Source organism: Drosophila eugracilis, unplaced genomic scaffold (assembly GCF_018153835.1).
Source record: "Drosophila eugracilis isolate 14026-0451.02 unplaced genomic scaffold, ASM1815383v1 contig_401, whole genome shotgun sequence".
In the NCBI taxonomy this organism is placed as follows: Eukaryota; Metazoa; Arthropoda; class Insecta; order Diptera; family Drosophilidae; genus Drosophila; species Drosophila eugracilis.
The window spans coordinates 557,351-577,750 of NW_024573263.1; the positions used below are offsets into that span (position 1 = coordinate 557,351).

The window sequence follows — 20,400 nt, forward strand, 5'->3', positions numbered from 1 at the left end:
TCGATATCCATATCCATATCCATGGGTTCGCAGGGTTGGTTCTGTGATGACGCATCAACTGGATAGATAGGTGGTGGTGCAGAATCACCATCACAACTATCTACATCCATGGGTTCGAAGACACGATGATCTTCTACGTGAATAGATCGCTTGAGTAGTACGTTATTATTTGGAGAAAAGCTTTTCAGCCTTCCCTCCATTTTGAAAGACTGAGAGAAGCTTTTGCTTCAAAAATCCTTGCTTTGTATATAGAAGAAGCTTTTTTTTTATTCAAATTAATTATTTAATTGCTCCAACAACAATTAAGAGCTTTTTATATATGAATATATATTATATATGAATATATATATATATATATCGTGTTTTCTGTATCGCTTGTGTAATTAACTTGGGCACTCAGTGACGTAATCAAATCGCGGAGGCTTGACTGATTAAAACGCGCCTATATAAACCACCTTTTTCAGAAAAAACACTTGAGAATTATAACTGAGTCCAGTGGGATTGAGCTTGCTATTTCGCTGTCAGAACCTTCGGCTTAACTGTGCAATTTGAAAGCCGCGCGGCGCTTGCCCTATGGCTCAGCTAGCTAAAGCGCGGCTTTTAAAGCTTGAAATTTTGCATATGGTGGTTGCAGGTTCAACTTCTACCAATGTCATTTAAAATTCCCTTTTTTTAATTAAAATTCTTTTTTTTTGTACGATTGAAAACAATAAGCTCTTGTTTCTTATATTGAATCATCAGTTTATTCATCTTCACTCCGTTTTTGCTTTTTAAATAGTATGAACTACATTTGAATTGTACAATCTAGTTAATAATTAACATTTAGCCCATAATAGTACACAATGATGCGCATGTATTTGCTTATTATTTTAAGCTTCTAGTTCTGCTTGGGTTTTGAGTTTTGTTTTTTGTGTGGATATTCTGTTATAATTTTGTATTTCTAGTTTGCCTATCAACATTTACATTTACTAATATTTGAAGTTTAATGTATTACATTCAATTGTAAGATCTACATATGTGGGTTGGCATATATTTATATAACAAAGGTTTTCATTTCATTTCTTTTTCTTTCTTTTTTTTTTTTGTATAAGCCGAGCTGATCTGATGTGAGCTAACTAATCGGAGAATTTATTACGTATATCATTGCGAATCTTAAGCATAATTTTTACACAAGTTTCATTCTTCTTTAAGGGTTTTCTTTGCTCTTTATAGAAAAAATATACAGTTACAATTAGATTTTCAATTAAATACATTCATTAAGCATAAATTATTACATAATTGTGCTAATTTCCTTTTGTTTTTTTCCGTTTATGTTGACATTTTCTGTTGTTTTTCCATTGGTTTTTCTCGATAGCTGGGTTAACAAATATTTTTCCACTTAGTTATCGAACATTTAGTTTACGTTTTACGCTTGTTGTTTGTTGTTCTTTATTATCAGTAGTAGTCATTAATATTATTATTATTATTTGTGGGTTTCATTACGTCAAGGTTATTAAAATTAATATGTACAAAGTTGAACCTAATAACTAAACCGTGTTTTCTTTTCAATTCAATTCAAATTTTCCCTTCATTAAGTGGACAAAATTGTTTTTGCACTGCCACAGAGAATTTCACTAATTGTAGCATCTAATTATTGGTGATTAATTGGTATTATTTGTATGCTTCGTTTCTACGTGTGTAATGCATAACTATATATTTGTAATTATATATCTATGTATATGTATTGTATGTATGTTAGATTAGAAGCGACCAGATTTATCCTGAAAAGACAAAAGAACAAGAAAAGCTTAGTAAGTTTTTAATTATATAATCTCTATATATATATAAAGAGTGGGTAAGTATCCTTATTCTAAGTAAATCAGTTTCCCTCCCATCAACACTCCATAAAAGCACAATCAGCCTGTTCCGACAATGACCAAGACAGCCTTCCTCCCAAGTGGCTAATTTATTCAGAGATTTTTTTTCGGGGTCTAATAGCTTTTGACACTTGACAGAAATATTCATAAGCCGGCTGATGAGAGGGAGATACAGCACTCGACACTTTCCTTCTCTCTTCTTATCTGCCAATTTTTATGCAAATTTCCACAAAGGACAAAACTACAAATGGCCAAAATTATGCCATAAAAACGACGGCGCTAAACATTTAAAATAAGATTTTTTGCCTCAGAGCCCCCCAACAATAAATTCTGGTTCTGTTGGCAAATTGTTGTCGCTTGCAAAAAAAAAATCATAAAAATCAAAGCTCTTCACTTATCGCTGACAATTTTATTAGTTACAGCTTTAAATTATATTCTGTATGTAGATCACGCGCAGTTTTTATGGCCTGCAATTGAATTTTATGCGACACTTCAGAGGACCAGAAGCTGCGGGAAGGGGAGTGTGAAGCCTACTTATGAGCGCTTTATGACCGCCACTCCTTGGAGGCATTAAATTTTTGTATCCGATTGGGGCTGAGTGTGTGTATGTGATTGAGTGACTGTGTGCCAAGGCCTGTGATTAGATGCCATTCCATATAAACTCCTCTTCCCTTAAGGCATATTTGCAGGGGTTTTCACGGACGGATTGACAGGAAAGGAAGCCACCAGGTGTCCTTGTCGTTCTTTGCCCTTTTCTGGGAGTTCCGGCCATTCCTTCTGGCTGCCTTGCAGTTTATTACAAAACGCGTTGACTGTTTGCTTTATTACTTACACGGCAAAAATCGGATTGCTTTTGAAAATACTTTTGCTTTTAGAAAAATTATGTAGAGCTGCCTCCAAATAATTCATTTTAAGCTTAAAATTTACTTTACTGGATCCAGTTTTCTTTTAAACGTAAAGCTCTATTTTATAGTTTTATTAAATATGCTTTAGGGTTGTATATTTCATTATCAAAATATTAAAAGTTCAGATCAGAAAATAGGTTTCTGTGTATGGCAAAGGTGCGTGTGTTTGTGAGTTCTTCTGTATGAGTGTCAGCTCCTGTCACGTCATTATCCTTTGTCCATGCAACAAGTGTTTAAACCGCTCGCAGTGCTTTATTTGTTTGAACATGCGTGCATGTGTGTGTGTTGGTGAGGGTCCTTAAGGACCTTAAGCAGCTTGTACACAAGCCGTTTTCAGTTTTCCCTTTGCTTCCTGGCAATTGTTTTCCCAACTCTGGCCAGAGGGGAAAAGCCATGGTAAGCGACCTCCGCATCGTGTTGAGTTAAGTGAGTGTAAATGCGGTTTGTTGCCACAAGGACCTTTTTGAGCAGGTCCTTGTACAGATATATATATACATAAATGTGAGTGTGAGGATGTAGAGATGTGTATGTCTGGCCTCGCTTATCATTGTGACCGCCGTTGGCAGCTTAAATGTTATTAAATTGCTGACAATTTGTATTATGAAGTCGCGAATAGCGCATTCGTTTTCCCCATGCTGACAAATTGATTTCCCGCTGCCGCCTGGATAATGAAATTTTCATTTGAATGCCAATGCAGGGGCGGATTTTCTCTTTTGCCAAGCTATTTCCAACACTTGGACAATTAGTTCTGACACTTTTGGTTCGAGTGCGGCCAACAAACCTGTCCAAAGTTTGTCAAACAATCTGCGGGGACTTGCTCCCGCCGGACAAATCCTGTCGCTAATTCAATTTATTCAAACTTCCCTCCCCGTCCCCGCTGGGAATTTATTAATGATGCACTGGCATTAAAATTTAATCAAATGTGAGCCGGAAAAAAGTTTGAGCTCTCTGAATAATTCAGCGAGTTGCGGACAAGTTTCAACACCTAAGCGAAAGTTGCGGTCCTGCTGGAAGGTCCTGCGGCTGTCGGCCGATGGAATCTGGTTGCCAAGGATTCTGACATAGGCCGCGGTAACGAAGCCGCACATTTTTTGCCTCATTTTTTTGCTCCTTTGCTTTATTTTTTTCTATTTTTTTCCTTCTTTTTGTCAACTAATAAATTGCCTGAAAATGCCTTTGTGTTTCACGCGCGGTTTCACCAGGGCAACCAACCTGCACCCCCCGTTAAAGGTGCACTGTAAAAAACAGTATTAATACAGAAATTTTAAAATAAACTTGACAATTTGCAATTTATGTTTTAATAAGTTTGAAAGCGTAGCACAATTTCTACCTTTTCTAAAAGAAAGTTACATAAAATTAATTCAAAGAAAAAAATTGGTAAGAAGAAGGAGTAAAGAAAGTTTGCTAATAATTTCTTTATCATTTAAATTCCAGAATTAATATTTTGATTCTTTTATTTAATTCTTAATTCTTATAGTGTACAGCATAGAACAGCGGATTGGTTGCCTGCCCCATGGTGGCACCACCATCTGCAACCATAATTTGAGTGTGACTTTATTATGTGTCAAGTCAGTCAATCTGCGGACGATGATGTGATTTCCCCCATCTCGGTCCCGCTCTCTTAGCAATTCCCCATCTCATTTTACAACATTTCAGCGTTTTATAGTCAACCTCCTCCTGGACAGATGTTGCGGCAACTTATTGAGTGGCATGTGTCGCTCCTGGCTAATAAGGGCTACAGCGGCAAAACCTCGCCTTAAAGTTACATTATTTCTACAGGATATTCTTTATTAAATATGCAATAAGCCTATGGAGTCTCACCCTCCCGTTCTCCTTGCATTCAACTTTAAGATATTAGCATAATAAGAAAAGAATTTCTAGCTGCTGTCAGTTGGTTGAATTATGAAAAGTGAAAGAAATGGAAATCCGCTTCTGCTACTGCTGCTACTGCTGATGCTGATGCAATTCAAATTATTCACTCAAATGAAGAGGAAAAAACCCCCCGGCAAACACAAAAGTTTGCACTTGGCATAAATTTCGAAATGATTTCTTTTATTTCAGTCCCTTTCCAAGTTGGCAATTTTATTTTATTAGCACGTCATGCGATTGGCGCCAAACTTGACAAAGTTACAACTTGGTCCTCTAGCAACTTGGTCCTTCTTACGTCCTTCTTTTTTTTCTTTGGTATTTCTTTTTTCTGGTCGCTTTGCTGTTTTCTAATTGTTGGCTTACAGCAAAACTTAGTGTGGAATTCAATTTGTGTGTGCGTGTGTGGGTAAACGGACAGGACAAAGGTTTTCCCCCGCACTTTTCCTGATGTACTTTTTTGTTGCCCGATGAAGTTTGGCACAAAGCAAAAATGCGCGGTGACAGTCGCCAGTCATGACATTGAAATTGAAAAAAAAAAAAAGGAAAAGGAAAGCTAGCTAAAGGAATGTTAAGTAGAACCATAGATGGAAGTAATTGAGATACCAGGTAGAGACTGAGTTCTAAAAGAAAAGTAACATTCTGATATGATCAATATAAATACACTAAAAAGTTGGTTTGAAATGTACATTGTAGCAAGAAAATTCTTGCATCTTAATTATTAAATATTTGCCCTCTAAAAAGACCATTATTTCGTATCAAAACCTTCAATCAAACACTGCTAAATTTCAATCTTAAATCGCTGTCATTAAACAACACCCACCCACCCCTAAAACCCACCTGCCAAATCATCGTAATTTTTCAATATTAGCAACGTTTAACACGCTTGATTTGAGCTCCACATATCCCACACGGCTGACCCACCTGACCCACGTGCTGGTCCCCCTCTCAGGTGAGCCGTCGACGAACTCAGGAGTTGGGTCAGATATCAGTGGCATGCATAAGTCACCCTAAGGACGTAATTAATTTTTCAGCATTTGCTTTCGAAGGCTAGTAGACCTGGACGGACCCGAAAAAGGACGAAGGGGAGTTGCCTTGACGAATTTGCGCCGCGGTTTGCCTGCCCTGAGATGCCTTCGGGCTATTTTCCCTTCGACTTCGCCATGCTTGGCCAGTCAAATTAGCGCGGAAACCGGGCAAAAGGACACTTGGCTTGGATACATACATATATATATATATAGCCTGTCCTGCCAAGGTAGCAAAGTGGCTCTTACATATTTTATGGCTTAGGTAAATTGACTTAATTTGCCATAATTTGAGTGAGCTCCGTGCGCGGCAACCTCTCACTTTAAAAGCGCTCAAATTGAAAAGGACTTAAAGGAAATTCTTCATGTATTTTTTCTGTTTGTTGCTCTCCTGACAATGTATTATGATAATTGAACGCTTGTAATTGCCCTCAAGTAGCAGCAAACAAAAAAATAAGTACAAATTCCACGGCCACGGAAGAAAGAAGTTCACGAATGGAATTGTCCATAAAAGATTCATGGGTGCCAGTGAAGTCAACTGAAGACGATTTGTATATAAACAGGACACGGAATCGCAGTTAAAAAAAAGGAAACGGGGAAGGAAAATCTCTCGGAAAGCATGGGGGAGGAGGGGTTCCGGTCTCAGCCACTTTTTCCCATTTTACATATTCATAAAATGTACGCCGTGAAATGACATTATTAACATAATTTATGCTGTCACATTGAATGGCTTTTAGTTCCGATGATGATGTTAATTGAAAGCGACCGATGGATGCAGTGGTAAGCAGTAAAAGCTGCTCATGTTTTATGGAATAGATATCTATCAGTTTTAATAAGCTCTATTTAAGGAAATTCATTTTGATCGGAAATTTAATCCGCTTTAAGTTTTACAGATCTAATTCTATCTAAAGAACCTAAGATCTATATATTAATAATATATATCTTATACTTACTTTGTAAACTTTTTAGTGGCTGTCCAGCTGCGGCTCCTCCTTACTGCTCACTGATCCTGCAGCTGCTGCATAACCGATAAAGACACCGATTCCTCTTATCCTCATCCGTTTCCGTTTCCATTTCCGTATCCAGTTTCTCCCCTTCATCTCCTGCAGCTTACAACTCTTTACACTATTGTTCTTAGAATTAGCGTTTAAAGCGTTCCATTGGCGACACAAACAACACATACACATATAATGACGATGACGACGACGATTAACAACTAAAGATCGTCCTAGGATCATCGACCATTATCTAGTGGACCCAAGATGGTGGCGAGGTCACCACACTGGGTTGCGAGTATTGCACTCGGGCATTCAGATTTGTGCTAGCCGTTTGTGTTGCCAATTCCAAGCTGCTGTTGCTGTTGTTGTTATTATTGAGCAGCAATTGTTGCTGGTGTTGCTGATGTTGCTGTTGCTGCTGCTGTTGCAGTTGCTGCTGTTGTTGCTGCTGCTGCTGTTGCTGTTGCAGCTGAGCCTGCAGCTGATTTAGACTGAGACTACTGCCGGAATTGCTGCTAAGGTTACTAAGGTTGCTGAGGTTGCTGATGTTGCTGATGTTGCTGATGTTGCTGATGCTGCTGATGTTCAGGGGCGCACTGCTGCTGTTGACCAAGTTCGTGTTCACCGTGGCCAAGGGGATATTGATGTCCAGCAGACCGCCATAGCTCATCTCCTGCTGAAGCAACTGTTGGGATATAGGAAAAGAGCATTATCTTATTTAAGGAACCTGCTTTTCTTTAGAATTTATAATAACTCACCTCCTCGACATTGCACTCCAGATTCCCCACTGGAAAGTTCTCCAGATTAAATTCGTCAATCGGCTGGGCCTCGTTGTTCAGCACCTCCAGGCATTGTCCTATCAAAGTAGAGGCGCAGTTATTATCTAACATATCGCATCGAGTTAGGTGGAGAGAGGTGGAGTTGGTCATACGGCAGAGCGAGAGATACAGAGACGGTTAAAGGGGAAGATAAGCAGGATAGAGGTATAGATAATGAAGTTAGAAAGATTGATTGACTTTATCTTCTTACCTTCCAAGTTGCCGGACAATTGTTGCTGCTGTTGCTGTTGCTGTTGTTGCACCAACAAAGAGGCAGTGTCCGCGGGACCATCGAGCACCACGTTGCTGTACGTGTTCAGTGAGTCCGAAGAGGGCTCGCTGTTTGGATAGGCGGGCGACATTGTTGTGGTTACTGAGTTCGGCGAGAGACCCTGGAAAAGGAAGAGTAATGTTGGTGAAAATCAAACTTTAAAATATATCTATTTACTATATATTTAATTATTGTTATATAAAATGTACTAAAATCGCCTTAAAAGATCTTTTGTTTGTGTTAAAAGCATATCAAGCTCTAAATTATCAGTTAAAATAAATTTTTGAAATTTATTTAGACCATTATTGATGTCTGAATACAATTTTTGAATATGTTTATAGACTTTGATAACCCCTTTTTAATATGATTTATGCATATTACTGGCGGAAAAAACCTCTCTTTGATTATGGAAATCAACGAAATTATAATATTACAAATCATTATCTAGGCTAGTGATTTATGGCTCTCCAAATCGGATTTATGCTTCCATTGATTATCGATTCCGTGGCACTCGTATATATAAATATATAAGGCAACTATTATAATTTAATCCAAAAGGGACCATAAACCACTTCTTAAGTTAACATTAGTTTATCATTAGTAGTTTAAATTTGTTAGAATATCTTAAAAAACCTTTAAAATATCATAGTCGCCCTTTGAATCTAAGATTTCTTACCCCTTAAGATGATAGTTAAAATGTATACATTAATATCCTTGTTACTTTAAGCTACTCACGTCTCTTGCATTGTGCAGGCAACTGCAGTTGAGGGATCGGTGCAGCAGGCACTGCGACTGCGGCTGCAGTGTGTTGTAGCCAGTGGCGGGGCCGTTGAGGGCATAGGACTGTTGCTGCTGCGCCTGCTGATGCTGCGGTGGCTGATAAGGCGGGGGCGGGGGCTGCGTGGGTATACCCGAAGCGGCACTGAATCTACTCCAGCCGTACGATCGTTGGGTGGCAAGAACGAGAAGAGAAGGTGACTTTATAGATCTGTTCTACGACATGACCATCGAGATTATCAAACATGCAAAGCTCAAGCAAGTTAAGGTATTTTCGTTTTTTGATTTCATGCATGCAACAAATTATATTAAACAACATAAAAAGGCTGAGGGGATGACATCTATCATTTGGGTAATTCAAAACAAAAATGAAATAAACAGCCATCGAGAGAACTGACCCTTGCTGCTGCTGGGTGCACAGCGTCAGCTCATCCGCTATTGAACCCGTCAACTCCTCGAGGGCCTGGGCATGGGCCTGCGTCATCGTCGTATTCTGGTAGTCAACAGGGAAGCCCCAATCGGGCTCTAAGTCCTGCGCCCTAATGGGACTCAGGCGCCCGCAGGAACTGGCATTGGATGAGGCGCGCTGCCGGAAGTCGGGCGACAATTGGAAGCCACCGCCACTTTATCGTCGTAAAAATAAATAAGAAAAAACAAGAAACAAATAAATAAAAATTGAATATATAACAACTTATATAAAAAGCAATATTTATTTGTAAAATAAAAACTTATAGGTAGACAAGACTCTAGAGTCAGAGACAAGTTAAAATGAGATCAAAAACTCTACAAACAAGCCAATCAATGGCCACAGTGAAGCTCAAGCGCTGATTGTTAAATAATCTATAAAAAATCTGTTTAGATCATGCTCTAAAAGCGCTTTAACTTAGTGAACTAATTTAAGTTTAAATTAAGTTAATTTATTATAAATTTTGTAGTTAAAGAAATAAATTAACTAACCATGCTTCAGTTTAAATAAGTAAAATAAGTTTGGTTAGTGAAAAAGTAGACTTAAAATCCTGATAAAACTTTGCATTTCCATCCTAAGTTTATTTATTGAAAAAGTTCTATTAATTTATTAAATATTAACTAGCCAATTAACTAACAAAATAGATTATTTCTAACAAGATAAATAGTTCAAAAAATAATTGAAATCGCTAAATAACTTACTAAAAAGTAATGAAAGGCTAAGCAATTAACTATATTTTCTAGTAAGTTTTCTTTATATATAGATAGTTTACTGTACTTGACTCATCGCATTTAATAGTTACCTGTGCAGCGGACTCTCCGGGAAATGGTCTAGCCCCTCGCTGACGCTGCTGCTAGGCGAGGGCGTGGCATCGTTTAGACCAACAACGCCCGCTTGACGCAGTGCCTCCACACGCTTCTTGGCCCTGCCACGTCGCTTCTCGTAACGCGATGTCTCCATGGAAGCGGCACGACGACGCACGGATTTGCCAGGCTTGGCCTCCGGGTTCAACATCCACCAGGAGGACTTGCCGGTGCCCTCGTTTTGAACCCTCATAAAGCGGTTGTGCAGCGACAGATTGTGACGTATGGAGTTCTGTAACGAGTAGAAAGAAGACGCATTTTTAGATACAAATATAACATTTTTGCTAAAAATTGAACAGAAAAATATATATACTCGTAGATATATGTGAAATAAAAGAATTGCAAAATTTGCAAATCCCCAGGACTTTGCTCATTGCGCTGATGTAACGATTTGTAAGCAATTTGGTTGGTTGGCTGGAAGTCGAAGGACAAGACACTGCGTTTCCTTTTCCACAGCTTGTGTGTGCCATTCAATTGTCTGTCGACATTTTTATGGCTTACATATATTCTCCACTCTCTAATTGGAAGATGTCTTCTTCACTAGACCTCGTCGCCTGTCGCCGTCGCCGTCGTCGTCGTCGTCGTCGTTCCTGTCAATTCATATTTTCCAACAATTGTCATAAATAACCGCGTGTAAGCAGCGTAATGACAGCGAATCGACATGGTCTACTCAGGCCACAACCTACAACCCATAACACCTCCCCTTCTAACAAATACTCTGCCGATCCTGTCTAGGTGCAAAAAGAGGACAATTACATGTCATCGGAGTGCGGAAAATAGTAGACAAAAAGTGAAATGCCAGAAACAAATAGAATCAAACACGTTTAGTGTGTGGATTTGTCATCAGCTAGCTAACCTTTTTTTGGTTAAAGGTTAGAGGGTTTTGGTATCAGAAAAAAAAAGAAGAAAAATTAGGATGGGAGGAGCCAGGATGGCAGCCAGGCTAAATGGAGCATTACAAACTAAACTAACTGTAAAAGGCAACTTGCCGCAGATTCCACCCACCTACAAATTTTGAAAAACACATAGAGAAAATGTTAGAAAATTCAAAGAAATGTTGAGTTTTATGTTTTAAAATACAGAAAGCAGTAATCTTAAATTCAAATTATTAAGTTTTAACAATAAATTAACATAAAAATATATTTTATATCCTAAATATTTATTTGCAAAACCCTTAGATACATTATTAACAAATTTCTCTATGTAAAGACACCCCCTGCATCCATTGAAAAGGCACCGAAAAAGCGATTGCGACGCGTCGCGACTCCGGGCGGCACATTGGCGCCATTTATCACCGTTGCCAGGACATGTGAGTGGGTGGGCCGGGAATTAGGAGGCGGATGGGGAAGCTTCTGGGGTCTGTCAGACGCCCGCCTGACGACGAAACCTGTTCGCAGACAGGAGCAACAGCCCCCCAACTCCCCACAGACTTTCTAATACTTTTCTGGATTTGCTTTACTATTTTCCTCGATGGTTTTTTTTTTTTCAAGAAAAACTTTTACTTGGCGTCAGTGGTAGCTGCTTCTGTTGCGTCTGTCCTACAGATAGTCCTGTAATGACATTTTTGGTTTTGCCCCCCTTCCCCCATCACCCTTCTCCTTTTCATCTAATTTTACCCCCTTCGCATAAAGTTATCATTTTTATTTAAATGTTTAAGTGCGCTGCCGACTGAGGCGACTTTTTCCCCATTTCCCTTCTCTGGCATGTTCAAACATTTTCCTTTTTCTTGGCAAACGTTCTGATTATGCTAATGGCCAGATTGCGGAATTATCCAACCAACTTCCGTCCAGGAACAGGATGAGGTCTTCGGTTGTGTGGGTGTGGGTGGGTGAGTAATGAGAGATTATTTTTGGTATTAGAACGGCAAATATTTATTTGTCTTCGAAGGGGGAAAAGGGTTAAACGGAAGGTGGAAAAGGCCAGCTAATCACTGTTTTCTCGAACTTTAGATTTAGCTAATCTAGATAGATATTGTAAAGTTATTAACTTGTAACTATTGTAATTATCATTTCATAATTAGTTCAAAACTTAGTACCTTTAATACTGGTTTTGAATTTTAAAAGAACGTAAAGCTTCTAAAGTTTTGTTAGTTACAAAGATCTAAAGTTCTTAAAATAAACGAATGGAATTTTAAAGAATTAGTACAAAAAACAAAATCACCCAAAAGGTTGAGTAATTTATGATTAAATCTTTTCATGAGAAAAATCATTTTAATAACTTTTAAGACTTCAAAATCATTTTCCTAGAACTAGAACTTGAGTAACTTTCAAATATCACTTAGTTAACAACAATTTTTATGATAAATACATTTAATTTAAAGCAACCAAAAATCTTAAAGACAAAACCTCAAAGAGGGTTGTGCTTTAGGCCTACTCGCTCAAGGCCATTAAATCAAGGCGAAATGCAAACAAATGGCATTCATAATTTATGGCACACACTTCATTGAATATTCATAAACTTAAATCTCGACCGAAAGAAAAAAAAAGCCAAAAGAACGCGAGAGAGCATTGAGAAAATATTCACAATTCATCTAACTAATTGGGCCTATTAAATCGAGGGAGATATATGCGAAGCTCGACGGCGACAGCGACCACATGCCGGCCAGATATACAGTCTATATAGTGGCAATGGTTACCAAGGAGCTGCATTATGTACTAAGCTTTACACTGAAAGAAATATATTGATAACTTTCAGTAGTTTTTGATCTAAGAAGATTTCTAACCTTGAAGTATAAACCTAGAAAAAAAGTTAGCTAAAAGCATTTCTCTCAAGTAGGTCATTATAGTTTGTAGTTTATAGTAAATTTCCCTATTTTTCCCAGTGCACTCATATGTATATAGGTCACCTCCACATTTTCGCATCCATGGCAAACGCAGGAAAAGCAATAGGCGGCAAAAAAAAAAAAAGAATGCTGGGCTTCCATTGAATTCACTTGGAGCGCTAAATGAGCAAAAACCCAGAAATGGAAATTTCATACATTTTTCCCCTCCTTCAAGTGAGTGCCTTCCCCATTCGTAGTCAAGGATATGCGGATCCTTATTGTGTACAATTAATGTGCAACGAGCGTGTAAATCTTGCCAAGAAACTAAACCAAATTGAGTTGCTAGGACCAGACTAGTGAGTGACCCAAAATCGATCGAATGGAAATCGTAGTTAAAGTTTTCCATTGACCAATTACAATTATTACAGCAAAACTTTTATTTATGGGTGTGTAGTAACTAGGACCCTGATTCATTTCTTTATAATTTATATGAGTAATTGGGGTAGAAAGACGACGGGCGGGCGGAGGTCATAGAAATACGAAGGGGAAGAAGCACTAAAATATATTAAATCTGCCTGCCATTTCAGCTTTTTCCTGCACAAACGACCCAGGCATTTTTTCTCGGGGTGAATTGAGGCTTTATCAGGCCTCTTTTCTTGCTCTCAACATGTATGAGGGCGAACCCCTCCTCATCGCAGCCCATATATGTGATACGCTGTCATCTCGTATCAAATATGCATATTTCATTGGGCCATTTGAGCGGCTTATGAAATGAATCGCGACATGTGGCGCTAACTGGGTCGTCCTCGATACTTTCGAACAAGTGCATTTTGAGGAGGTTTGAGTATGCTAACTTGTAGTTAAAATGCTCTGAGTAGGAGATCTTAGGATCAAAGGTTGATAACTTGGCTTTGATTCTTGGGTTTTAGGAGTGAAACTTAGACGAAAAGGTAACTTAGTTAGAAAAACAGACCTTAAATATTTTAAAAAATATTTTTTTTGAAATGAATTGCGACATGTGGCGCTAACTGGGTCGTCCTCGATACTTTCAAACAAGTGCATTTGGAAGAGGTTTGAGTATGCTAACTTGTAGTTAAATTGCTCTGAGTAGGAGATCTTAGGATCAAAGGTTGATAACTTGGCTTTGATTCTTGGGTTTTAGGAGTAAAACTTAGACGAGAAGGTAACTTAGTTAGAAAAACAGACCTTAAATATTTTTAAAAATCTACACTTCATACCATAATCATACCCAAATTTAGTTATTGATAAATTTCAGTTAAATCACAATTTTTTTAAGTAGAAAATCCAAAACCTAACTCATCATTTAATCTAAATTATTTTCTTTTATTGTAACTCAAAAAAGCCCACTTACTCCGATGTTTTGTGGTCAACGCAAAAAATACCCAAAAAATATCAAATAAAACGCAAAAAAATAACCCAGATCTATATCGGTTTTTGGTAAACGGTTAACCTCTGGAAAAGTAGAGAAAAATGCTGGGGGCGTTGGGCGGGCACAACCTGCGCCCCAATGCCAAACAGCTGCAGCGATTCTCACACACAAATCAAATGAACCCAAAGCACACACATTCAATGGACACACACACACATAGAGAGGCATAGAAGAAAAAAAAAAGATAATTCGCATTTAGATGTGAAATTGAGATATAAATTTTTGAAACGACACTCTCTCTCTCACCAACTGCAAACAGGTTACTACCTCACCACCCACCCACTCCCCACATTCATTCGGCTAATTGCTGGCGACCAGGCTGGGCAGTTAAAATTTAATACCCAGAACAAAAAAATATAAGGCCAAAACCAGTGAGAACGATAAATGGCTTAAAGTGTCAACTTAAAGATACCCTCAGAAGGGAATTCAAACAGAAATTAATTAAACTGTTTGATTAATTTAATCGTTCCAGGAAAACATGAATGACTGCATTGACTAATAAAAATGATTTATTCGAAATACTGAGGAAACCATTTCGATTTTATTGATTTGCAAAGGTGTAGATCTGTAAAAACATAAACTAAATCCAATGAATCATTGATACATTTTACATATGCAAATCCCACAGAACAATCCTAAAGAAAATCCCTTGAAATCACACAACTCTTAGGCCTTGAACTCTCCCATAACCGCGTATCAGAAAAAGAAGAACAATCCCAGTTTGATTTCCAACTTTTTTGCTGCCTTAATTGTTTGAGCAAAACATTTTGTTCGACTCGGCTGGCCAATTTGTAAACACTTTTGTTCCCCGAGTGGGCCAAAGACTAAACAAATCGGTCTAAAGAAATTTATGATGATGGGGATCTGGCTGTGGCTCACTCCCCCTTGTCGCTCTAGAGTGTCTGCGAAACTCGTTGATATTTACCCAACAGACTAATTAATTGTTTAAACAATTTTGCAGCTTACCAAGATGGCAACAGACGATGTTTCGACAATTGTGTTTACCCCAAAAGATCATTGACAGTTGGCATTATTTAATGGCAAACGATTTAGAAATCCATTTCGAAGCGTATCACAATTGGATATCGAGTGATTTCTGGCGCGTGTGCAGGAAATCAAAGTGTGGCCAGATCAGACCTGGCAATCATCATCGATATCGATAGAGCCTAATGGCACCTGTAATTGATTAGATAATTACCCCAGTAATGACCTAGACCAAGTGAACATTTGATGTTTTCAAATAGAAATGATACGAAATGTGGAACACTGCTTTAAGCATCAATCATACAAAGACCTTTAAAGCCCAAATGACATTTTAAGTCTTGTAAAATCTAAGAGTATTAAAAAAGATTTACAAACCTTAAATTTAAAGTTTTCTTCCCTTAAAGCCAATCTGAAATCAATATTTTAAGCCATTTCTGTATCAAAAATCACATTTGCAAGGCAACAAACAGGCAAAAAAAGTATCTCAAACTCTGCCAAACTAAATAAAAGAGCAATAGACATAGGACAAACATGAGCCCTAGCAACTGATATAGCCCCCGTATTCACCCTAAAATATTCTAAAGATATGCGAGAACATAAAACAGGCGGCATTATCATTGCCATGATGATGTGATGATATGATATGGAATGGCTAAAGTTTTCTCTTTCTACTCACTCAGTTTCGTTCTTGGGCTTTTACTTTTTTTTTTTTTTTTGTTTGGCAAACTTTTATGAATACCAGAAATAAGGCAAAGAGTGAGAGAGGGGTTGATATAGCAAAAGGATTCTCCGACAAAGACGATTAATCGCAGGACACGTTGGCGCCTGCGTGCCAAACGGAAACGGAAATCAAATGACAAAAAAATATATACACGACCTTCCTGGCCCGCTTCCTTTTGAATTTCACCTGGGCAACTTTAAAAAGAAAATCCTTGTGGTGAAAGAAACTCCTTCTTAAGGACTCAAGACCAAAGTGAGTGTCTGTCTGTCTGCCGTAGAAGAGCGTTTTATAAGCCAGTCCATAAGTGTCGCGTTTTATTCGCAACGACAAAGAATATCAAAGAAATGAATTTTGGTTTGGACTTACGGCAAGGAGAAGGACTAAGAAATGCTCTTTATAAAGTTAAGAAATCCAAGATAATAAGAAAAAATAAATCTATATCTGTAAAATATATTTAGAAAAGAATCAACAAACAATGAAACTAATTTAAAGTTTATTGATTTTAATTCTAATTCTTAAAGATGATTTCAAATTAAAAAAACTTCAGTTTGAACTAGAAAAATATTAAAAATATATTTTAAATATTTTCAATAACATCATACCTGTTAGTTTTAACCCACAATATTAACGAAAACACCTTTCTTTTTCCATAGATTTCCATAGAGTACTTTGAAGTAGAAGCAATCGAGTTCTAGCCAAACCAACAAAAAGCCAACACAAACTTTAGCAATTGCACTCCGCCAACGAAATCGGGCCAAATGATGTGCAATTTCTATATAGAATTGTATACATATATATATATATATAAGAGAATATGTGTGTGTGTGCACTTTTGTTACTTAGCGCGGGCGAGGACATTGCCCCAAAAATGTATGCAACACAAAATTGGAGCCAAGTTCATAAATGTGTTTGTCTGCTGCTTGGCCATTTCCCGGCTAAGTTTATGAAGCTCAGTGGCATTCATTAAGTAAGACACAAAAAAAAAAAAGACATCTAAAGCCCTTATAGCTGGTTGATAATACTCTCAGTTTTCCCCTGATTGATTATGTGTGCGTATTTTGGGGCAGGCGAGGCTTAAAGAGTCGTGCAACAAATTAAATAACGATTACCCAATCGCTTTAAGCGCAATTTTTCCCTTGACCCAAGTAGGAAGCCGGCAAACAATTTGCACCAAAAACTTTATTTACGATCTAGTGTGTGTGGCCGCCCCATTAGTTTGCTTCCTTCCTTCCGATTCTCTCTCTGACCCCTTCCAAATTTTTGGCCATTAACTGGACATGAATGGCCTGCCTCATCCTCCTATCGAGTGATAAATGTGGGCGGAACTTAAGCAAGTGGTCTTTGAGCAACATTCAATGGGGATTTGGAGTTGTCATCGTATGTGGTCTGTGACACGCCCACCCGCCTGCAGTCCAAGTGGGCAAGGACAAGTTTTAAAGTAAGAAATATAAAAATGATTATGATTTTATTATCTTCAGCTAGGTCAGCGTGATGGCTTAAGTTTTCATTTTGATATTCTAGGCAATAAAAGTAGTAGCTAAGTTAGGGAATCCTTTCGTCCTTATATTGGTTTTTAGTAATCAATATTGTGGAAAATCTATAAAAATTTCAAGTAAATCAATTTTAGTTTCTATCTTATATTTTTCAGGGTATCACACTCTCGATCATAACTAGCAACCTGCTCATTTCTAGATCAACTTTTTGAAGCCTTTTGTTTCACTTTTTATCGCATTTGGTCATTCAGAAAGAAACGAAGTGTGGCCGCCGGGACGACCTCATCGGTTTGGTTGACTTTATGGCTTATTTCTTATGATTATTGCATATTTATTGAGGCGGCCCATAGAGAGGGAAAAAGAGAGAGGAGAGACTGGACTGTGGCTTCTGCGACGCTGACAAAGTAAGACGACGACGAGTGGCGTTGCTTTTTATGGCCCCTGTGAGATAATTTCTCAATAAATAATTTGCAATTCTTTTTTTTTTTCGTTTGGCTTTGAGACGGAGAACCAGTTTGATTTGCGCTGCCTTGATTGGCCTGCAGCAGTATTTTTTATTCACTCGATTATATAGGTATGTATGTCGCCCATTAATATAATAGAAAGTGGGCAAACAAAGAAGTTCATTAAAATGACAAACTTTGATATTTATATGCCAAGCGAACGCTCTTAACATATTAATAAGCCTTTAAATCATATATAGATTTCCAAAAGCCATAATTTGTAGGCAGAGCAGAAATACCAGAAAGTGTGGCATCAAATGTTTGTGTTCTCCTTCCAAGACTATAAAAAGGAAGGCTCCTTGGAAGGCGGCAATTTTATGATACTGAGGATCAGAGTGTTCTACATAACATACCATATATATATATAGAGAGAGAGAGATATATATATATATACAACCCATGGCCAGACACTTTGCAATGCCAGACTTTGTCTACGGCCATGCCCGACTGCCACTTGCATTCCGACTGGTTCGTGCTCAACTCGTAAAATTCTAAGCAAAAAGCATAAAATTCGTCCATAGAGATACATATTTGCATTTAAGTTTCTTTTTTTTTTTTTGAAATTTACAACCCGGAGGCAATTGTTGGTGTTAATTAGTACAACAACTGGCAGCGTGGCGTAGTAAAAATGTTCAACAAATTGCAAACACACTCACACACTCTCACACTAACCTCAGACAACGAAAAACCGAGTGCGCACTGTAAGTGCAACATAATTAATAGCTCTATAATTACGATCTAGACAGGTCAGACATATATTCATATATATATATGCTATATACATGATTAACTGATGATTTGCGAGTGTTTTATGACGAGGTCATGTTTTAGGACCTCATAGCTCAGGAACTTTATTGGCAATATCGGTTATAGTTGACTTGTCCGGAGATAAATCATTGAAGGAGAGACAGAGATCGTAAGGAATGTTATGACTTGCTATATAAAAAAGATGTAAATACGATGTTTGTCTAGACTATTTTGTTTTTAATTTGGGAAGTATTTAAAAAATTTTAAGATAAATTATTCCACAGATCAATGGTAATGATATTCCATTAAATCCGTAAAAGCGATTTGAAAAACAACCCTGATAAACAAAGAATGTTTTAAAATATGAAATGGTCGCAATTAAATATTAGAAATTATTATTGCGCAGTTAGGCAGCCAGTTATTCAAGTATAAAAATTCTTGCCATTATTTTTATGATAGCGGACATTTTTTTTTAACGCTGCCCTGATCCATTAAGATCTTATATAAAGGCCATTAAATCGAGAAATATATTAGGTAATAAGTTGAGTGATCCAATCGTATAAACCGCTTTACGCCTTAGAAAGTTGAGTAATATTACAGCTGGAAGGGCTTATGAACTTTATAAGATCCAAGTTCCCCCCTCTTGGCAAATATAATTGTTTACTAATATTAACGAAAAACGCGAGGGCGCGGCTACTTCCGTGTCGCCTTCCTCGCTATCAGTGAAAAAAAAAATAAAAAAAAAAAAAATAACAGAGAAAAACACTGGCAAAAAAGGGGGCGTGTGCTGGCCGGCAAGGCAAGTGAATACTACGCAGTTGCCGGTACAGTATGGGGCATAGTAAGTGGGGCCACACCGACTGAGAGTTGCATGCAAATAATAGAAATAAATACGCCAAATAGCTCGGCATGGTCTGCTGCGAGCAAGGTTAATGCTTATTTATAAACGAATATTATATTATGTGCTCTCGGCAATCTTTGAGTGCTGATCTCGTTCTTATTTCTGCTCGTTCTTATTCTCGATTCGCATTTGCCATTTGCTTTTAAAAATTTTTTTTTTTTTTTTTTTTGCTGAATTTGATTATTTCCAGTATTTGCACGTTTCATTTCAACGCCCCTGCCAAATCAAATACCCCAAAAATAATCATCAAAATATCAACTTATATTGCTCTGATTTGATGGGGCTTTGTTATTGTTTTGATTTTACATTCAGAGTGCACTTTACACTAAATAAAATGCGACGCGAAAAAACACAAACAGGCCAACTATGCGTATACTTAATGTGCGACTAAACAAGCGTGAAAAGTGAAGGAAATAATGTGAGTGAAAATATATATAAGAAAATATAGGGAAGAGAAGTTGGGGGTGAGGATGCAAGCAAGTGCACTGTCAAGTGTCAAATTGATTACGCAACTTGTTACTATATATATATCAGTATATATATATATATATATATATGAAAGCCTCTATATCCCCTAGTTTATTGCATATTTATACTGTTTCAATCTATTTGAAGAGCTTGCACTGGTCAGTTGAGTGAGTAATGCGCATTTCATCGACCGACTTTGGATTCTTCTAGTTCTAGATTCGAGTATAAACTTCTGGCGAATTGTTGGCAAGGCCATTGTCTTGATAAGAGTCATTGATAAATCCAAAGTTAACAAAGGTTAACCTGAGTGCTGAACAAACTAAGTTTACACTGTATATAAGCCCTGCACATTGTTCAGATATTACACAATATTCGTGTGATATCTTTCAGATTGCAAGTAATCGTGTTAAATGGAAAACTTTCCACATTAGAAGGTCATTTTCCAGCTAGCCTTACACTAAACCAATCTAAATTTATAATAAAATGTGTAATAAATTTTATTCTCTGATCTTTTTACCACATAATCT

General features: G+C 37.6%; 1 protein-coding gene across 2 annotated transcripts in view; it reads right to left on the minus strand.

The window, feature by feature from the left end:
* Positions 1-717: 717 nt before the first annotated feature.
* LOC108116883 (forkhead box protein O) overlaps positions 718-20,400 on the minus strand; it is a 33,461-nt gene continuing 13,778 nt past the window's right edge. Inside the window, exons 4-10 of one of the 2 annotated variants that reach the window (XM_017228982.2) lie at positions 9,785-10,077; positions 8,915-9,139; positions 8,475-8,667; positions 7,680-7,860; positions 7,409-7,506; positions 6,606-7,335; positions 718-1,760 (exon numbers count right to left, since the gene is read on the minus strand). In XM_017228982.2, coding sequence (XP_017084471.2) covers positions 6,901-7,335; positions 7,409-7,506; positions 7,680-7,860; positions 8,475-8,667; positions 8,915-9,139; positions 9,785-10,077 — 1,425 coding nt within the window. In that variant the 3' untranslated portion in view covers positions 718-1,760; positions 6,606-6,900. Of the gene's footprint in view, positions 1,761-6,605; positions 7,336-7,408; positions 7,534-7,679; positions 7,861-8,474; positions 8,668-8,914; positions 9,140-9,784; positions 10,078-20,400 lie in introns of both variants that reach the window. The other variant, XM_017228981.2, reaches the window with a different exon arrangement.